This window comes from Tympanuchus pallidicinctus, unplaced genomic scaffold, assembly GCF_026119805.1.
Source record: "Tympanuchus pallidicinctus isolate F22 unplaced genomic scaffold, pur_lepc_1.0 scaffold5, whole genome shotgun sequence".
In the NCBI taxonomy this organism is placed as follows: domain Eukaryota; kingdom Metazoa; phylum Chordata; class Aves; order Galliformes; family Phasianidae; genus Tympanuchus; species Tympanuchus pallidicinctus.
The window spans coordinates 45,364,233-45,380,894 of NW_026294769.1; the positions used below are offsets into that span (position 1 = coordinate 45,364,233).

General features: G+C 38.3%; 1 protein-coding gene across 2 annotated transcripts in view; it reads left to right on the forward strand.

Annotated features, from left to right (window-relative positions):
* The window catches only part of KCNB2 (potassium voltage-gated channel subfamily B member 2), a 194,770-nt gene extending 181,613 nt beyond the window's left edge, over window positions 1–13,157 (forward strand). For both annotated transcript variants that reach the window (XM_052704900.1, XM_052704899.1), the window contains exon 3: window positions 3,423–13,157. In XM_052704900.1, coding sequence (XP_052560860.1) covers window positions 3,423–5,585 — 2,163 coding nt within the window. In that variant the 3' untranslated portion in view covers window positions 5,586–13,157. The remainder of the gene's footprint in view (window positions 1–3,422) is intronic.
* Window positions 13,158–16,662: the final 3,505 nt, after the last annotated feature.

Consider the following 16,662-nt stretch of genomic DNA (forward strand, 5'->3'; position numbering starts at 1 on the left):
TTTTTTCTCCCCAGTGACACATTCATAATTATAGGCGATATCTAGGGAAGTGATTGTCCTCCTGTACTTGGCTTTTGTGAGGCCCCTTCCAGCGTACTGCCTCCAGGCCTGGAGGCCCCAGCTCAAAAAAGGTGTGGAGCTATTGGAGCAGGTCCAGAGGAGTATAATGAGGATGATCAGAGGACTGGAGCATCTCTCCTTCAAAGACAGACTGAGGGAGCAGGGCTTGTACAGACTGCAGAAGAGAAGGCACCAGTACCTAAAAGGGATCATGGGGAGGGACTCTTTATCAGGGAGTACAGTGACAGGACAAAGAGCAACAGCTGTAGAACACAAAAGAGATTTGGATAAGATATTAGGTGGAATTTTTCACTCAGAGGTGCTGAGGCACCAGAGAAGTGGTGGATGCCTTATTCTTGGAGATGTTCAAGGCCAGGTTGGATGAGGCTCTAGGCACTCTGATCCAATGGAAGCTGTCCCTATCCACAGCAGGAGTGTTGGAACTAATGATCTTTAAGGTCCTCTTTAACCCAAACCATTCTGTGATTCTATGACATGTATAAAACATTAAAAAATCTCAGACTTGCTAATTTGTGCATTTTATTAAATTCAGATTTGCATGTTAAAAGCATATGATGTGTGGCCTCAGCAAACAGTTTATTATTGTCAGAAAAAAAAAATATGGGTGATAACTCTGGACATGAAAATTATGTATTCAACATCTATAAAGTGACCTGTCTTATGTGGAATTTTAACACTGTCACACAGTGGGAGAAGGGATGCTATATAGTGAATCACCATTTTCCTAGGATCTTTTATACGCTGGTGAATACCCAGGCATAAAATAAATTTCTTATAACAGACTTTGAAACACTAGTGTTTCCTAATTAAAATCAGTTTGATGACAGACAGACATATTCTCATGATTTTATTTTCTAAGAACTGTGCATGTCAAGTAATTGTGTCCCTGGATTATGCAGTTTTTTCTGTATTATTATTGTTCACATGCTGACGCAGGCCAAAATGAGGAGACTGTTGGTTTCAGTGGCAGAAATTGAAAGCTCAACAATTCTGTGCCATGTTTATTATGTGTTTAGTTGCTCTTTGGGTTTTGAAAGCATTATTATATTACTGAGTAGGCTAGAGAACTCAAGCACGTGTAGAATCATAGAATCATAGAATCACCAAGGTTGGAAAAGACCTAAAAGATCACCCAGTCCAACCGTTCACCTATTCCCAATAGCTCCCACTAAACCATGTCCCTCAACACAACATCCAGCCTTTCCTTGAACACCCCCAGGCTCGGTGACTCCACCACCTCCCTGGGCAGTCCATTCCAGTGCCTGACCACCCTTTCTGAAAAGTAATACTTCCTCATGTCCAGCCTGAATCTCCCCTGCCGTAGCTTGAAACCATTCCCCCTGGTCCTATCACTAATGACACGAGAGAAGAGGTCGACCCCCAGCTCACTACAACCTCCCTTCAGGAAGTTATAGAGAGCAATGAGGTCTCCCCTGAGCCTCCTCTTCTAGAACCTAGTATACTCTAGTTAAGCTTCAAACCTTTTTGCAGTGAAATCTGATACAGTCAGATTTCACAGACTGGAAAGCAGTTATTGCTCTGCAGTAGTGTTTTCTTTTGTCCGCTGTGCCCTAGCTACAGGCCATCACCCATGTCATTATTCAGCCCTGCCTAGGTATTTGAGTGTTATTGCCTTCATTCTGTTTTATCATCTCAGCAAACACTTTTCCAGTGTTGGTCTTTTTTCTGTTGTGGGCAGCAGTTATAAAGGGGTGTATACCCCCTGCACAGCACAGATTGACCAGAGTACTTCTGGATGGGCTGTATGAAGAATGAAGACAGTCAGCCCACAACTCACTTGGTAGGAAGAGTAAGCAAGTGTTACTCTGCTAAGAAATAAAACTCAAAAAAAAAAAAAAAAAAAAAAAAAAGGCAGAAGCAGCACTAGTAGGGAAAAATACTCATCTGTTTGGAGTATTTCTACATATGAAAGGTGCTACCTGTTCTGTTTAAGCTGGAAAAAGGCCAAAGACAGAATGTGAGTAGAAGATGGTGCCAAATACAGGCCCTCATACTGTGAGCAGTTCTGCTTGTGATTAGAGAGCTGACTTTATGCTTACTAACCCACAGCTGAAATAGGCTTAGTGCTGTTTTTTCAGAGGAATGGTGAAGTGGTATTTTCATCTCTAGAGCTGTTATCACTGCTGTGACCAATCTCTTCTTACATACAATACATTTGTATACTACCCAGTTGTATTTCACTCGTCTTGGATATCACAGCAATTTTATAGTGTGTGCTTGCAAGCACATCAAATATCATGAATGGATTTCACAGTACCATTTCTGACAAACGAGAGCAAATGCTTTTAAGAATGAGATTAAACTAAGCTTTAAAACAGAAAATAATTTTTAAAATAGTTTGTTTCCATGTTTTGAATGAAAATACAGACATAGTTAGGACTTTTAATCAAAGCAATAATGTATTTGTTCCAAGTTGCCAACATTACCTGGAGTATGAAAAACTAAACTTTGTAGTAAAAATCTTATGTTCTCTGATAGATCGATTTCTTTTCTCATTACGTCAGTTTTGTAAGTGAGAATGACCAGCAACTTTGGGCAACATGAAACATGCATGAGAGGTGTGATTCTTATCAAAATCAATGCCAATAATTTTATGGAACCTGTCTCTTGAGAAAGAACCCAAAGCATTGTTTATAGAATTATTTTTATTTACCTACTTTCACTTTTTAGTGATTACAAGAAGCAAGGCATAATTTCATAATACTGCATATTTTGTAATGTTCTAACTCTCTCTACCTATTTCTACGTTCAATTCTTTTAGCACCTAAAATGTATGCAGACATTGCAACTGGGCAGACCTGTTCCCCAGAGCATTGCCTCTTGTTTTCTTAATTTCAGCTTCTGCCCCATAAATTTATGCATGACTTGGAAGGTCTCTGCACATATTAAATGGACAGTTTACACACTGTATTACCCAATCATTTCTCTGCATTGCCCTAAGTTCTGTATAATTACATTTAATTCAGAAAACCAATAGATTTATATTCTGCACATTAACAGGAATCTTATATTCTTTACTCAATAATTTGCAGTAATATATCTTACCTTCTTACGTAATTTAAAAAATAATAGGACCACTTGGCTTGCCTTTCTGAAAGGCTTACTACAAACAGTAAAACAATCAGGTTTTGACCATGTTTAGGTGATTCCAATGTTTTCTCTTTATGCAAAAAGCAAAATGTTAAAATAAAGAATGCAGGAGTCAAAACAGCTTCCTTCAATCTGAGTTTATTTGACACATGCATATTTTAAATATTTTAAGCAGACCCTGACAAATGCACTTGCATCAGTCTAACCAAAACATTTATTTTGTTTTACAGATTTTGGCCATTGTGTCCATTCTCTTCATCGTACTGTCCACTATTGCTTTGTCTCTTAACACGCTGCCAGAGCTTCAAGAAATAGATGAATTTGGGCAGCCAAATGACAACCCTCAGCTAGCGCACGTTGAAGCTGTGTGTATTGCTTGGTTTACCATGGAGTACCTTCTGCGCTTTCTGTCCTCACCAAACAAGTGGAAGTTCTTCAAGGGGCCGTTAAATGTCATTGACTTACTGGCTATCTTGCCATACTATGTCACCATTTTCCTCACGGAGTCCAATAAGAGTGTACTGCAGTTCCAAAATGTCCGACGCGTGGTTCAGATATTTCGTATTATGAGGATCCTAAGGATTCTTAAACTTGCCAGACATTCAACAGGCCTTCAGTCTTTGGGCTTTACTCTCAGACGGAGTTACAATGAATTAGGCTTGTTGATACTATTTTTAGCCATGGGGATAATGATATTTTCAAGTCTTGTATTCTTTGCTGAAAAAGATGAAGACGCCACCAAATTTACCAGTATCCCTGCATCATTCTGGTGGGCAACGATCACTATGACTACTGTAGGATATGGTGACATTTATCCTAAGACTCTGTTAGGTAAAATCGTAGGAGGACTTTGCTGTATTGCTGGAGTGCTGGTTATAGCCCTGCCTATACCAATTATTGTGAACAATTTCTCAGAGTTTTACAAGGAGCAGAAAAGACAGGAGAAGGCAATTAAGAGGAGAGAAGCGCTTGAGCGAGCTAAAAGAAATGGCAGCATTGTTTCCATGAACCTGAAAGATGCCTTTGCGCGCAGCATGGAAATGATAGATGTAGCAGTAGATTCAGGTAAGCCTGGTGAAGCAGCCAACTCAAAGGAGACACCCGATGACAACCATCTGTCACCGAGCCGGTGGAAATGGGCCAGAAGGACAATGTCTGAAACAAGTTCAAACAAGTCTTATGAAAACAAATACCAAGAAGTTAGCCAACAAGACTCCCATGAGCAATTAAACAATGCCGCAGCGTCCTCCAGCCCACAGCACCTCAGTGCTCAGAAGCTGGAGATGCTATATAATGAAATCACTAAAACTCAGTCTCAGCCTAATCTTAATGCTGGTTACCAAGACCAGTCCACAAAGCCACCTACATATGAAGAAGAAATAGAAATGGAAGAAGTTACAGGGCAGAGAGACCAGTTGCCGGCTGGACCAACAGACGTCATCACGGACATAAGAAGCACATCTAGTATCGACAGCTTTGCCAGCTGTGCCACCGACTTCACAGAAACAGAGAGGTCTCCACTTTCTCTCTTTCCTGGCTCTCACTTGCAGATGAGGTTCCCAAGTGATTCTGCCAACCCAGAAGACAACCAAAGAGTAAGGAGTTCTCAGTTTATGCCATTCACAAAAGACAGAATGTTTTCTCCAACTGATATCACCTTTGACTATACTCCAATCGACAGAGCTGTTATCAGTGATGGCAGTGGGACCCAGACTGTTTTGCATGGTCATTTACATTTCGACACTGCCATGGAAAGCCCCAAAAGTTCTCTGAAAGGTAGCAATCCATTAAAATCCAGATCCCTTAAAGTTAATTTTAAAGACAGTAGAGGAGGTGCTCCTCAAACTCCACCCAGCACTGCAAGGCCGCTGCCCGTGATGGCAGGAGCAGACTTTCCCCAGGCCACCCCTCAGCACATCAGCACCATTCTCTTGGAGGAAAATTCACCCCAAGGTGAACGACCTATACTAGGTGCAGATGCAGCAGGACTTTGTCAGGGACCTTCCAAAAAATCATCCCCTCTGTTTCCCAAACAAAAGATTTTCACTTTCCCTTCAAAAGAGAGGAGGAGCTTCACTGAGATAGACACTGGAGAAGAAGAAGAGTTTATGGAGTTACATGGTATAAAACATGAGAAACAACAGGATATTAAAACAAATTGCTGTGGGGACAAACACAGCGATGGCAACCATTTAACAGAGGAGCCACAGGTCAGCTCTTCACCCAAAAGCATGAGTCACAACTGTACTCAAGACATTTACCATGCTGCGGGTGAGGGGAAGAAAGACAGTAACCAAGAAGGCCACAAAATGGAAAACCATTTATTTGCCCCAGAAATTCATACAAGTCCAGGAGAAACTGGTTACTGTCCCACACGTGAAACTAGCATGTGACTAGTTACAAAAGCAATAAAAATACTTTTTCTTAAACCGCAGTTAGTAATGCCTATGAACTGAAACATGGAAAGCCTCAAAAAAAAAAAAAAAAAAGTGCATAAAATGTTATTTTTGCATGGCATGAAGAGTTCTTTAGTTTAAATACTGTTTCCTTTAAAAAAAAAAAAAAAAAAAGACTGCTTTTTGTAAGAAACTAAAAAAAAAAAAAAAAAAAAAAAACAGGAAAAAAAATGACTCGAGAACAGTGAATAAAATAAAGGGTGCTCTGCTAAGAGCCAGTGTTCTGCAACATCTGACATTTTCGATCCTTTCGCTTATGATTGTAGACAGGTTTTGAACTCTTTTAACTTTTTGGTTCTCTTGGTTACAAAGAATTGTAGAATTTGCACATGAAAGGATGAAATGTCAGTGCATGCATTGATAACGATGTGAAACAAGGTGCTTTGGTCTTGCAAAATGCATATATTTGTAAATAGTTGGGGTTGGGGGAGAAGCTACTGGTAAAAAGGATTTGTGGGAAAAGAATTTCCTGGGACACAGGTACTTCCTTCACAGCGTGCTGCCTGGAGGTTTTGTACAGACTTATGTTGCAAAATTGCAACTTCTACTTAAAGCATCTCACCTATCTTGCTTTCTGTTAAAAAGCTCATGAATATATCTGTTAATTAAGGGACTACATTATCTTAGTTTGTCTGTGCTGTAAATCGTAGTTTTTTGGGGTTGTTTTTTTTTTTTTTAATTTGCATAACTTTTGTTATTGCATTTGTCAGTTTAATTAATGATCCTTGAGGAAAAACAAAGATTTAATGACCAGAACTTGAGGCATTTGATATTTTTATAGAATACTGCCAACATTTCATAACTAAGAAAAAAAAATGTTCCATTTTAAATTTAAACAGCAACGACATAGAATTCTTTCTGTGGCAATAAATAGTGCCAAATGGCTACCTTCATCTCAATCTCTTAATATATTTTATATTACAAGAAATATTACTCCCATTCTTTTTTCCGCTGATTTAAAATATTCGCTTCTGTGATCTTTGAGAACTCTTGATAATTCTTCCCCTCTATCTCCAAATCCCCTTCTTTACATACCACACCCAATACTTTGCTGATGGCAGTGCTATTGAAGCAGTTTTCGTGTGAAGACATAAGGCACAAATTTGGACTGACAGATGGTATTACCTGACGCACCAACTTTGCCTCAACCCATTCTCCAGTGGCTGTTCCAAAAGCTCAGTATATGCTTTTCTCTATGCATAGTGAAGGGAAATGTCAATGCTTCCACTGACATCAACCAAACAGCTTTGCTTTCTCTGGTATTCTCCAGCTTTATTAAAGAAAAGTGCTGAACCAAAGCCTTCATTACAAACAGTCTGAAAAAAAAGCTACTAGTTTTTTGTCCAGCACCAATAGCTTCCTATGCTACAGTCATAATAATAATAAAAACCCACAGATTGTTTCATTTCCTAAACCATGAAAAGTTCATTCAATTCATTAATCCTAATCATAAGCAAAAATGCAGCTACACTAATGTGCCCTATGAAATGCTCTTTTTTTTTAGGAAATCAGAATGCATGTCTTTTTGCTTGCTGTCCTCTGATTTCTTCTGAAATTGGATGCTCCCAACAGCTTTGTCAGTGCATTAAGTCCAGCCTCACAGCTAACAAATAGGCAGAAGGCCTGGCAGAGGAGTCCAATGAGCATCAAGTCCCTGCTGTTCTATGGGCTTATTGCCTGAGTCTGAGCCTCTCGCTTCCCTATGCACAAAAGGAAGATAACTGCTTCTCTCAGGTCAGGATTATTACAATGAACCTTGTAAAGGCTGTGAGACAACAAGGATGAGAGCCTTAAAAGCACTTTAGACCAACCAAAAGCTGGTTGATCACATCAGGCTTCTACTTCCCAGTGAGGAGCTCAGCTAAATTATACTAACGTGCAATTTTCTGTTATGTAAATTGGTGTAAATCAGCACCTAATACATTTGATGTAAAAGAGCAAGCATTTTATTGCAACATTGTCCTCTGCTTGATTTGGCTAAGCTGATGTCACAGCCTGCTCCATAGAAAAGAGGTAAGTTTGAAAAGCACTGGTGGCTGAACCAAATCATGAGTGTACCACAAATTCTTTGCTTAAGTAATCAAGTTTTGTAAGATTAGATCTCCATACAAACGATAAGTTTTCTCCTCACTCATTTGCAACACTGGGAATATAATGTTATTTCTTCAGAACAATGTCTGGTCATTAATTCTCAAAATAAAAATGATATGTATTTTTTTAAATTAGTTGCAGTTCATTGCAACTTGTTGCTGCATTCAATTTTAACTATTTATATGGCATCCTGCTTAATCATGTTGTGTCTCCCTGTCCCAAAACTTAGCTCTTAAGTATTTTAAAGTCATTAATCTTCTCTATTTATTTTTATGTTTTCTCGCTAGATATTTTCAGTGACAAAAACTAAATGCCAGTCAATTTTTATATGCCTAAAGTGTTGGTCTGTATTTTCTATGTGCAGTTTTAATGAAATCACATGGGCCTGTTCGATCTGCCTTTACATCCTAGTGGATAAGGAAGACCAAATTGAGTCCAAATGGGACCTGATCCCACGCTCTGGATCTACAGAAAAATCCCATTCAAGATGACAGTGTTGTTCTGGCAAGGCTGAGGTCTGTGTCCTGTGTCTAATGTGTGCTTTTTCTCCCTGCTGACCTTTATACTTTTGGAAAGCCCTCTTGGATCAGTGTCATTTCTGGAAAGGGAGGATTCCAGCCATAGGCAACTTATTTCAGGAGCAAAGATTCAATTCTTTACGCTCTCCTGAACTAAACCAGTACTTCATGCAAACTTGAGTCTACCCTATGGAAAGTTTAACCGTGGTAAAATCAAAACCTCAGTCCTTGTGCAGATGAATTCCCCTGAAACCAATGAGCGTCTGCCAGGAAAAGGGACTGACTGTAAACAAGGACAGTAAGACTCTCTCTTGAGTACGATCAACAGGAGCTTTAACTACATAAGCCAGTTGAGAAGACCAGGCCCTTATTGACTGCCATATTTAAAACATTTTCAGAGAAGCACAGTTATTTTGAAATTATACAAGCAAAAGAAATGCAATTCTCTTTATTAACAGATGTTGTATTTTTTTGAAAGCTTTAAAGCAAAAGGATCAAGCTTTAGAAGTGCTTTTGTTGTAATTTCATTGATTCGCTACATACTTTTGACTATGCTGAATATTATTTCCAGAGTCAGGGGGTAGGACATTTGGTATTTCCAGTCTTGGCTGCATACATGGGATACAGTCCTGCATACCTAGCTCATGAATAACTCCTGATCAAAATATTTACTTGACTAGTTGCAGGACTGGATCTGGATGTGCTGCACTACAGCATGTGCAAGAAGTGCAGTCCAGGACCTCTTCATTCATCAAGAATATCAATTGCTATGTAGCAAATTATGCAAACTACCTGAGTATATTTTTCTGCTTTTCTAAAATTTCAAAGCCATTTCAGACCTATTATCCATTTGCCACACTAAGGGGAGGGTATTTTCAGTCCCAGAGTCAGCCTCCAACAGTTGTGGAATTTTCAAACAACTTAAGGAGTCCTGAGACAAAGTTACTCCCCTGTGCGTCTGAGAGGAGTCTGACTCTTCATATCGTTGGAAAATGAAGATTGTTCAGGGAGACAGCTTTGCAATCAGTCTATTTTTTACATTTTATACTAACTGCAGAATCCTGAATCAAAGTTGTAATTAATTTTCAATGATGAAACCAAATGAACACGTTTAAATGATGCTCGCAGAGTAATCAGAACAGTTTTTGAGTAAATAGTAACATGAATTCAAATGGAGGGTGGGGGGAATCATGTATCGCACAAATTGCAAAGTGAGTTCATACAGGAAAGCTGTTTACAGGGGAAGCATATAAAGAATGTAACATGGTGTAGAAAGTTATTGCACTAGGGAATTTATACAAAATACGTTTTTTAAACAAAAACACAAAAGGCCTTTTAATGCTTCAATGTCTAGAATATAGGAGCTTCTGTGCTAATGCAGAAATCTAATGCACTGTGTCCTCGCCTCAGAATTGGTCTCAAAATCCAAACATTAGTGATGTCAAAGAGGTGATATCTGATCTAACACTAGAGCAACTTAAAGAGCTGTTTCTTTGTAGCACAAGGTTATGCAGCCAAAAGCATGTACAGAAAATAGCATTTTCGCCTTTAACGTGTACAAATCACAGTGACAATTGGCTTCTTGATATTTCCATAACACCTGGCCATATTTCTGTGTTCCTTGCTCACTTCTCTAAGCGATAAACAACTTGTTCATTTAAAACTAGGTTTCTTCCTCTGCGTATATCCTGAGCTTAGATCTGTTTCAAACAAGGTTTACCTTCAAATCACCTAATTAACTCCTTCACTCTCATCCCTAAAGCACAGTTCAGTACAAATGCTACTTGTCTTTTTCAACTCCTACTGCAAACGCAGTCAGTCTGGTAAAAATGTCCAGGGCCTACCTAACCATTTTTTTTCATTCGTATGATTTGGGGGTCAATTCATGCTCCCCACCCCCCCCCCCAAAAAAAAAAAACCTTTGAAAAGTAAAAAAGAAGCAAGGAATATATATATATATATATTTCAAATTAGCACAGATCAAGCAGGAAAAGCATTTACAGCAAAGAGGGAAGAAAGACAGAAAACCGTAAGTAAACAAGGCATGCTTTAATACACTATATAGAGATATAATTAAACATACATTGATCATACTCATTGAAACAAAAGTGCCAGCAAAAGTTAATTTCAGACCTACCCCATCTTAAATTTTAACATGCAGCAAACAGGTTTCTACTGAAATTTTCACTGATGTTGTTACCCAGTTGCTTAACAGAAACATCTGATCTGTAATTGCTTTTCAAAAGACTTAAAAAGAAGATACTCTGCATACTTATCGTTGTTGATGTTTGGATCTGTTCCCCCTGCCCTCCAAGCACAAACTTGCTGCTCTGCCTGGGAGCCATCAGAAAACAAACACGATAGATGTGTCTTGTTCTTCAGGGAAGTATTTTTGTGCTCTGATGCAAATGGCCAGATAGATAGTAACTCTTGGAGTCCATTTATTGTGTTTGAACTGACGGACAGGCAGAACAGTATCCTTTCATTTCTGTTACTGTTGCAGCCAAACCCTCTCACATCTTTACAAGTTTTCCAGCTTTAAAATGCTCTGTCTTCTTTGGTGTGCCCCTCATCCTGCCAGATGTTTCAATGCATTTGTTCAGTGCTTTTGAAGAGCTTGCTTTGCTAAAAGCAGTTTTTAATTCTCTATTACATTGATAGCCATCAGTATTTTTGCCTTTTATCCAATTCATTCTTATTAATAATGATATTCAGTTTAAACTCTGGCTGAAATGCTTTCATACTGTGAAACAGATCAGGTGTTCTGGGAACCAAATCCCTTGAAGCTCTATGAGCAGATTTTTGCTGGCAGTTTCCTCACTAAAGAAAGGTCAGATGACTGGCAAGCATAGACAGAACTGTATGCATCATGCAATGGTTTCTTGCTCAGTAATCATATTCCATGTTACTTGACAGATGGAGTAAAACAGACATCCTTGTATTTCTTACATTTAAGTAATTTTTTTTAATGTTTATTTTTTTAAAAATGTTAAATATTTAAGTCTTACCTTTTAGCTGCAACGGAGATCTCTTCCAAAACAGCAGCAGTACCTCATAAGCCCATATTATTATTGATTGCTATTTAGTTCTCTTTTATGACACCTAGCACAAACCCAGGTGGATCTCACTGTAGAACAACGAAGTAGCACAAGAATATTATTGACCTATTTAATTAATAGCTAAAAAACATTTAATTTGAAAGATAAGATTATCTTAATTATACCTGTGAACCAAACTGGGTGTTGATGTCACTATGCTAGACATCGACTGTAGACCTGTGATTAATGTAAAGCCTGAATCTAAGAGCAATCTGGGTAATTAATTCCATTTTATCACTTTAGTTAATAAATTTTTACCTCAAATATAAATATGGTATGAATAAAAACAAATGTCTGTGCAAACAGCTAAGCAGTGATGGAAGATCAGAAGCCTTAGTATTCCTTCCCATCTATCATGCCTTGGTATCTTTCCATTTAGATGTCAGTTGGAATTGTTTTGAGCTGCAAGTCTAGAGAGATTCAATGGTGTGCTTAGTTGCTCTGATCTCTAGGCCATATCTTGTAAAAGGTATTTGAAGAAACAGTCTATTTCTTATTCTATTGCTTTTATGATTGCAAGGTTAAGGGCATATGTTCTATATTGATATTTTGGCTCTATGTTTTGCTCAGATAGCATCTCTCAGTGGAGGTTCAAAATACAAAACATGTATGCCTACTCTTGAAGTCCTTAAGCAGAAAGCCAATGGGAATTCTGCCTGTGTAAAACTGAAGGAAGGAGCAATATATTACAGCTTTAGGCAAAAGGAAGTTTCTAACACATACTGCAAAATGAAAAAAGAAATCCATCTGCTAGGATGCAGACTTTGGATTTATACCTCTGAATTTTCAAAGTTATGCATTTTTACCTATGTAACTCTCAAAAGTCAAAGGAGCCATGCTGATAAGCTGAAACATGGAGGGACTGGTGTACAAAGAACCCGAGAGTTGAACACACAGCCTATTGCTTTAAGATCACTGTAAATACCAATTAAATATGTACTAATTCACGTTTATAAGTTATTACGGTGTTAGTTTCGTAGATCCAGTAGCATGACTATTATTAGTTCTGTTGAGTTGATGAACTTTACTTTGTATTCCTCTGTGAATGCTCTGAATGCTGCAAACAAAAAAAAAAAAACAAAAAAAACAAAAAAAAGCACAACAGTATTTTTCAAGTTCTCTTGGCGCAATAGCAGTGTCTTCACTACTGTTCAATTTTACAGAATTAGCAACATTTCAGCATAAACTGCTCTGTTGACGACGTACCTTTCTTTTAATGAACTGTCACTAGGAGATAAAAGCATATGTGATAAGTCTTGTCTAAACTCATTCATCTGCCTTTACAAAATGCCCCAGACGTTTTGTGGGAGAATATGCTGCTTTTGCTTCACGCATTGTTTGTATTTGGGGGTGGGGCAGGGAAATAATAGGGCATTTTGCAATGGTAATTGCATCAAACACGTGTTTTTTTTTCATTATTATTGTATTTGTTAGAAACATTTGGATTTAATTTCTTTTCGTAGATAACTGTTTGTCAATAGCTTTATTTTTTCAGCTCACCATCTGATCCCAGTAGAATAATAACTTCTCATATTTAGTGGTATTTGTATCAATGTCTCCATATCAGCTGCATTTTAACTTCATAACAAAGGAAATGTGGTTATTATTTTTGTCATACTAGATTTTGCTGATCAACTAAGTATTTCTGCACCAATCTACATATTAATATGCATGTTGTAGTCTGTACAATTGTTCAACATCAAAATATGTTTAATTTATGTCAAATGTCTGTAAAATAAATGCATTGTTCTCCATTTCAGTCTGATAGAATAAGCAGGATAGTAAATAAATGTGTAAATGAATCATCTGTGTCTCATTTCAGTTTTCTGCATGAAACCACTTTACATTGAGCATTGCATATATACCGAAACAATAATTCATAGTGTCTTTAGAATTTCATTACTTGACTTTCCTATACAAGGATCTCTGGCAGACAGTGTATATAGAAAATAATTTGGCCATGCAAATAAAGTCAGAATCCACCATTTATTAAAGAAACAAAAACAAAACAAAACAAAAAAACCCCTACAGTGCTTCTAAGCCTTTTCTCTCTCTTCAGCATTACTGCTAATTACTGATTGCACTGACAAAGATACAAGATCTCAGATTGTTTTATGAGGGTGAGTAAACATTCCTGCAGAAGCATGGAAGCAGCTGGTTCCAGATATTCAAGTCTCAGCACCTCTGCCTAATATTCAGAGGTGGTAGACAAATCAGGATCTTGTACATCTTACCAGAAACAAACATCCGAGCTTGGACCCCAGTAATTTTTGCCTAAGTAGACCTTTTTTCTTTCTTTCTTTTTTTTTTTTTTTTTATACAGCTCAAAAACTGTGAGAGAATGTATAAATTGTATTTGGAATAAGGCTTTTATTCCTTCTAGATGAGCCAACTAATCTTTTTTCTACAGGCAAAGTTTTGCTGCACGTGGTACTTTAACAGAGTATTGGTAGGGTTCACAAAATAAGGAATGTGATTTTTCATCGTTAAAATAGCTCATTTTTAATTTCTACATCTGAGCAGTATTATAAGGAAATAAAGACGCAGGACTTTGGTGAGCATGATGACTGTAGTTAGTATGAGAGAGCTTAGAGGGACATTTCAGCTTCATACTGATTTTATGTACCTCATAACACAATTCACTGCACTGAAGAATTTTAACTCAGCTTCTAATCTAGGGGTTCTTTCTCTCAATGTGTAGGTACTACACATAAATCTGAATTTGTTCCATCTTACTTAAACACATTCCTAGTTTCCTCTCTCCTTTAAAAACAAACATCACATCCTTCTGGTTGCTTCTTCCAGTCTCTTCTTCGTAATATTGACCTGAATAACTGCATTCAAAAGAGAGGATTTTGAGTTTCATCTATCACTCCATAAACAAGCTGTCTGCCACCCACAAATCTATCCGTACCTTGAAGTATTTCAAAAAACACAGGTCAAGGTGCACATTCCAGCTCCAAAATGATTCCACTCCACAGAACTTCTTCAGTCTTCTGTAAGTCCTCTGATCCTGCAAATTTTGACTGCATGGCAAGGAAACTAAGCCACAAAGGAAAAAACAGAGCAAAAACATTTTCAAATAATCACTGACTCTGGACAATCAGGGGACCTTTTTCTGTGTCCTCCTCTCTCTCTCTTCTCGTTTACAGAGCTCATTTCAAAAGATGAAAATGAATTAACAAATAAAAAAACCCTGGCACCTTAGTATCTCATCTCAACTCCACAGCAGACTAAGAAAGAAATGGACTTAATGATATCAAGAAAAGGCAAGCACAGAAAATGCACCACTTTATTGGAGCAATCTGATCTCTGGCTGAACTCAAACACAGATGGAATGCAAGCAAACTTATTTTATGCTAGACTGCAAACGTGAATTGTCGTAAGGTTGTTTACATGGGTGGATAACGAGAGGACAAGGGGGAATGGTTTTAAACTGAGACAGAGGAGGTTTAGGTTAGATATTAGGAGGAAGTTTTTCACATAGATAGTGGTGTCACACTGGAACAGGTTGCCCAAGGAGGCTGTGGATGCCCCATCCCCGGAGGCATTCAAGGCCAGGCTGGATGTGGCTCTGGGCAGCCTGGGCTGGTGGTTGGTGACCCTGCACATAGCAGGGGGTTGAAACTCGATGATCATTGTGGTCCCCTTCGATCCAGGCCATTCTATGAATTATGTCCTAAGGGGAGAAGTATTAGCAGACCTGGAATAGAGCAGGTGGTAAAGACAAAGTACTGAGATGCCAGAAGGTGAGGGTAAAAGTATCCCTCTGCAGTGTATACAGTAGTGCTGTTTTCTCGCTCCACAGCTTCTGCTCTGAACAGTTTTTCTTGTATTCCCACAGAGCAGGGAGATCTCAAGCTTTTCAAATATAAACATTAGGGAAGAAAACAACCTAAACTATCAAGACATCACCACATTAAACCTTAATTTACTGTAGATGCTTAAACTATCTTTCTGCTGTCTCTATCAATGCAAAATTTCACTGAATGTAAAAAAAAAAAACTGTGTATTGTCTGTTCATATGTTTTTAGTCTCTAGGAACCACATCCACTCCGGATCTTTATAAAAAGACTGAAATGGAGAAAAAGAAAAAAAAAAAAAAAGACTGCATTGTAGTATGTAGTATGCAGTGGGTTGGGTGCTTTTTAAAGCTTTCACAGCACCTCATTGATCACAAGCCTCAATTGCCTGCATAAGCAAATGGGGAGGAAAAGTGGCCATAGAAAACTTAATTACCTGTCTGTGGTGACATCCAGTCAGTTTCCAGGCCAGACAAAAAAGAAAATAATTTGCTGAAAAACGCTGCATTCTTGACTGTTTAAACTATGGTTTTCTTCAAATAAAATGCTCACTTCCTTGGTTATATTCAAGAGTGGTTGTTAACAGAGCTGACTCATTTTCAGATGACAGCTAATAAATCCCCAAGTAAAATAACTCAAACTACTGTTCAAACAGCATTTTTCAGTTCTTAAAGGTTCTCATCCACACACTGAAATACAAGCAGGCATCTATAGGCAACACAGATTCCACAGTTGTAATCACATTCATAAACAACCAGTACATTTCCAAATCAGTTTCACATAAATAAGCAGCCACTTTTCAGTATGTCAGCACTGTTTTCTCCTCAGTTGCACAGTGTAATGATACCAAGGTTACAGAACATAAAGTTACTTTCTTTTCATCAGCTCATGGTGAAAACACAGACTATCCTCAATGAATACCCCTCTTTTCCAGCTGAACTGGGGGTTAGCTGGGCTTGGAAGGGGCTGAGCCTATCCCATGTCCTCATTTGCACAGAGTACATAACGGGACATGTGACTTTGGTTCCTACAGCCAGAAATCTGCAGCGCAGGGCCACATCCAGAGGGAAGCAAAGCCTGGCTTTCAGCACAGAACTGCCACATGGGCAGCTTCCAATACTTGCTTTTAAAACCAGAACTGAATTCTTCTCTGTTCTCCCAAAGCCACCATCTTTAGATACTGGACATTGTACAGGAAGCACCGGTTAATCTGAAATCCAACTCAAACAAGTCGATGCTATGAAACAAGAGCTGCCTTAGCCACACTAACATTCTTCATATTTTAGTAACTATGTGTTAATAAAACCCTGCTTCCAGGCATGACAGTGCTGAACACTCTGAGCCGACGAAGCCTGAGGACCCCGCGTTAATGGAAGGTTGGATCAGAGAGCCTAAAGGATTCAATCTTGACTCATGTACAAAATCATTTACATAATTTGTTTCTTTGGGCTTTTTTGAAAAAGAAGGCACAAACAAGAAGGCTACATTCCCCTACAAAAAATAA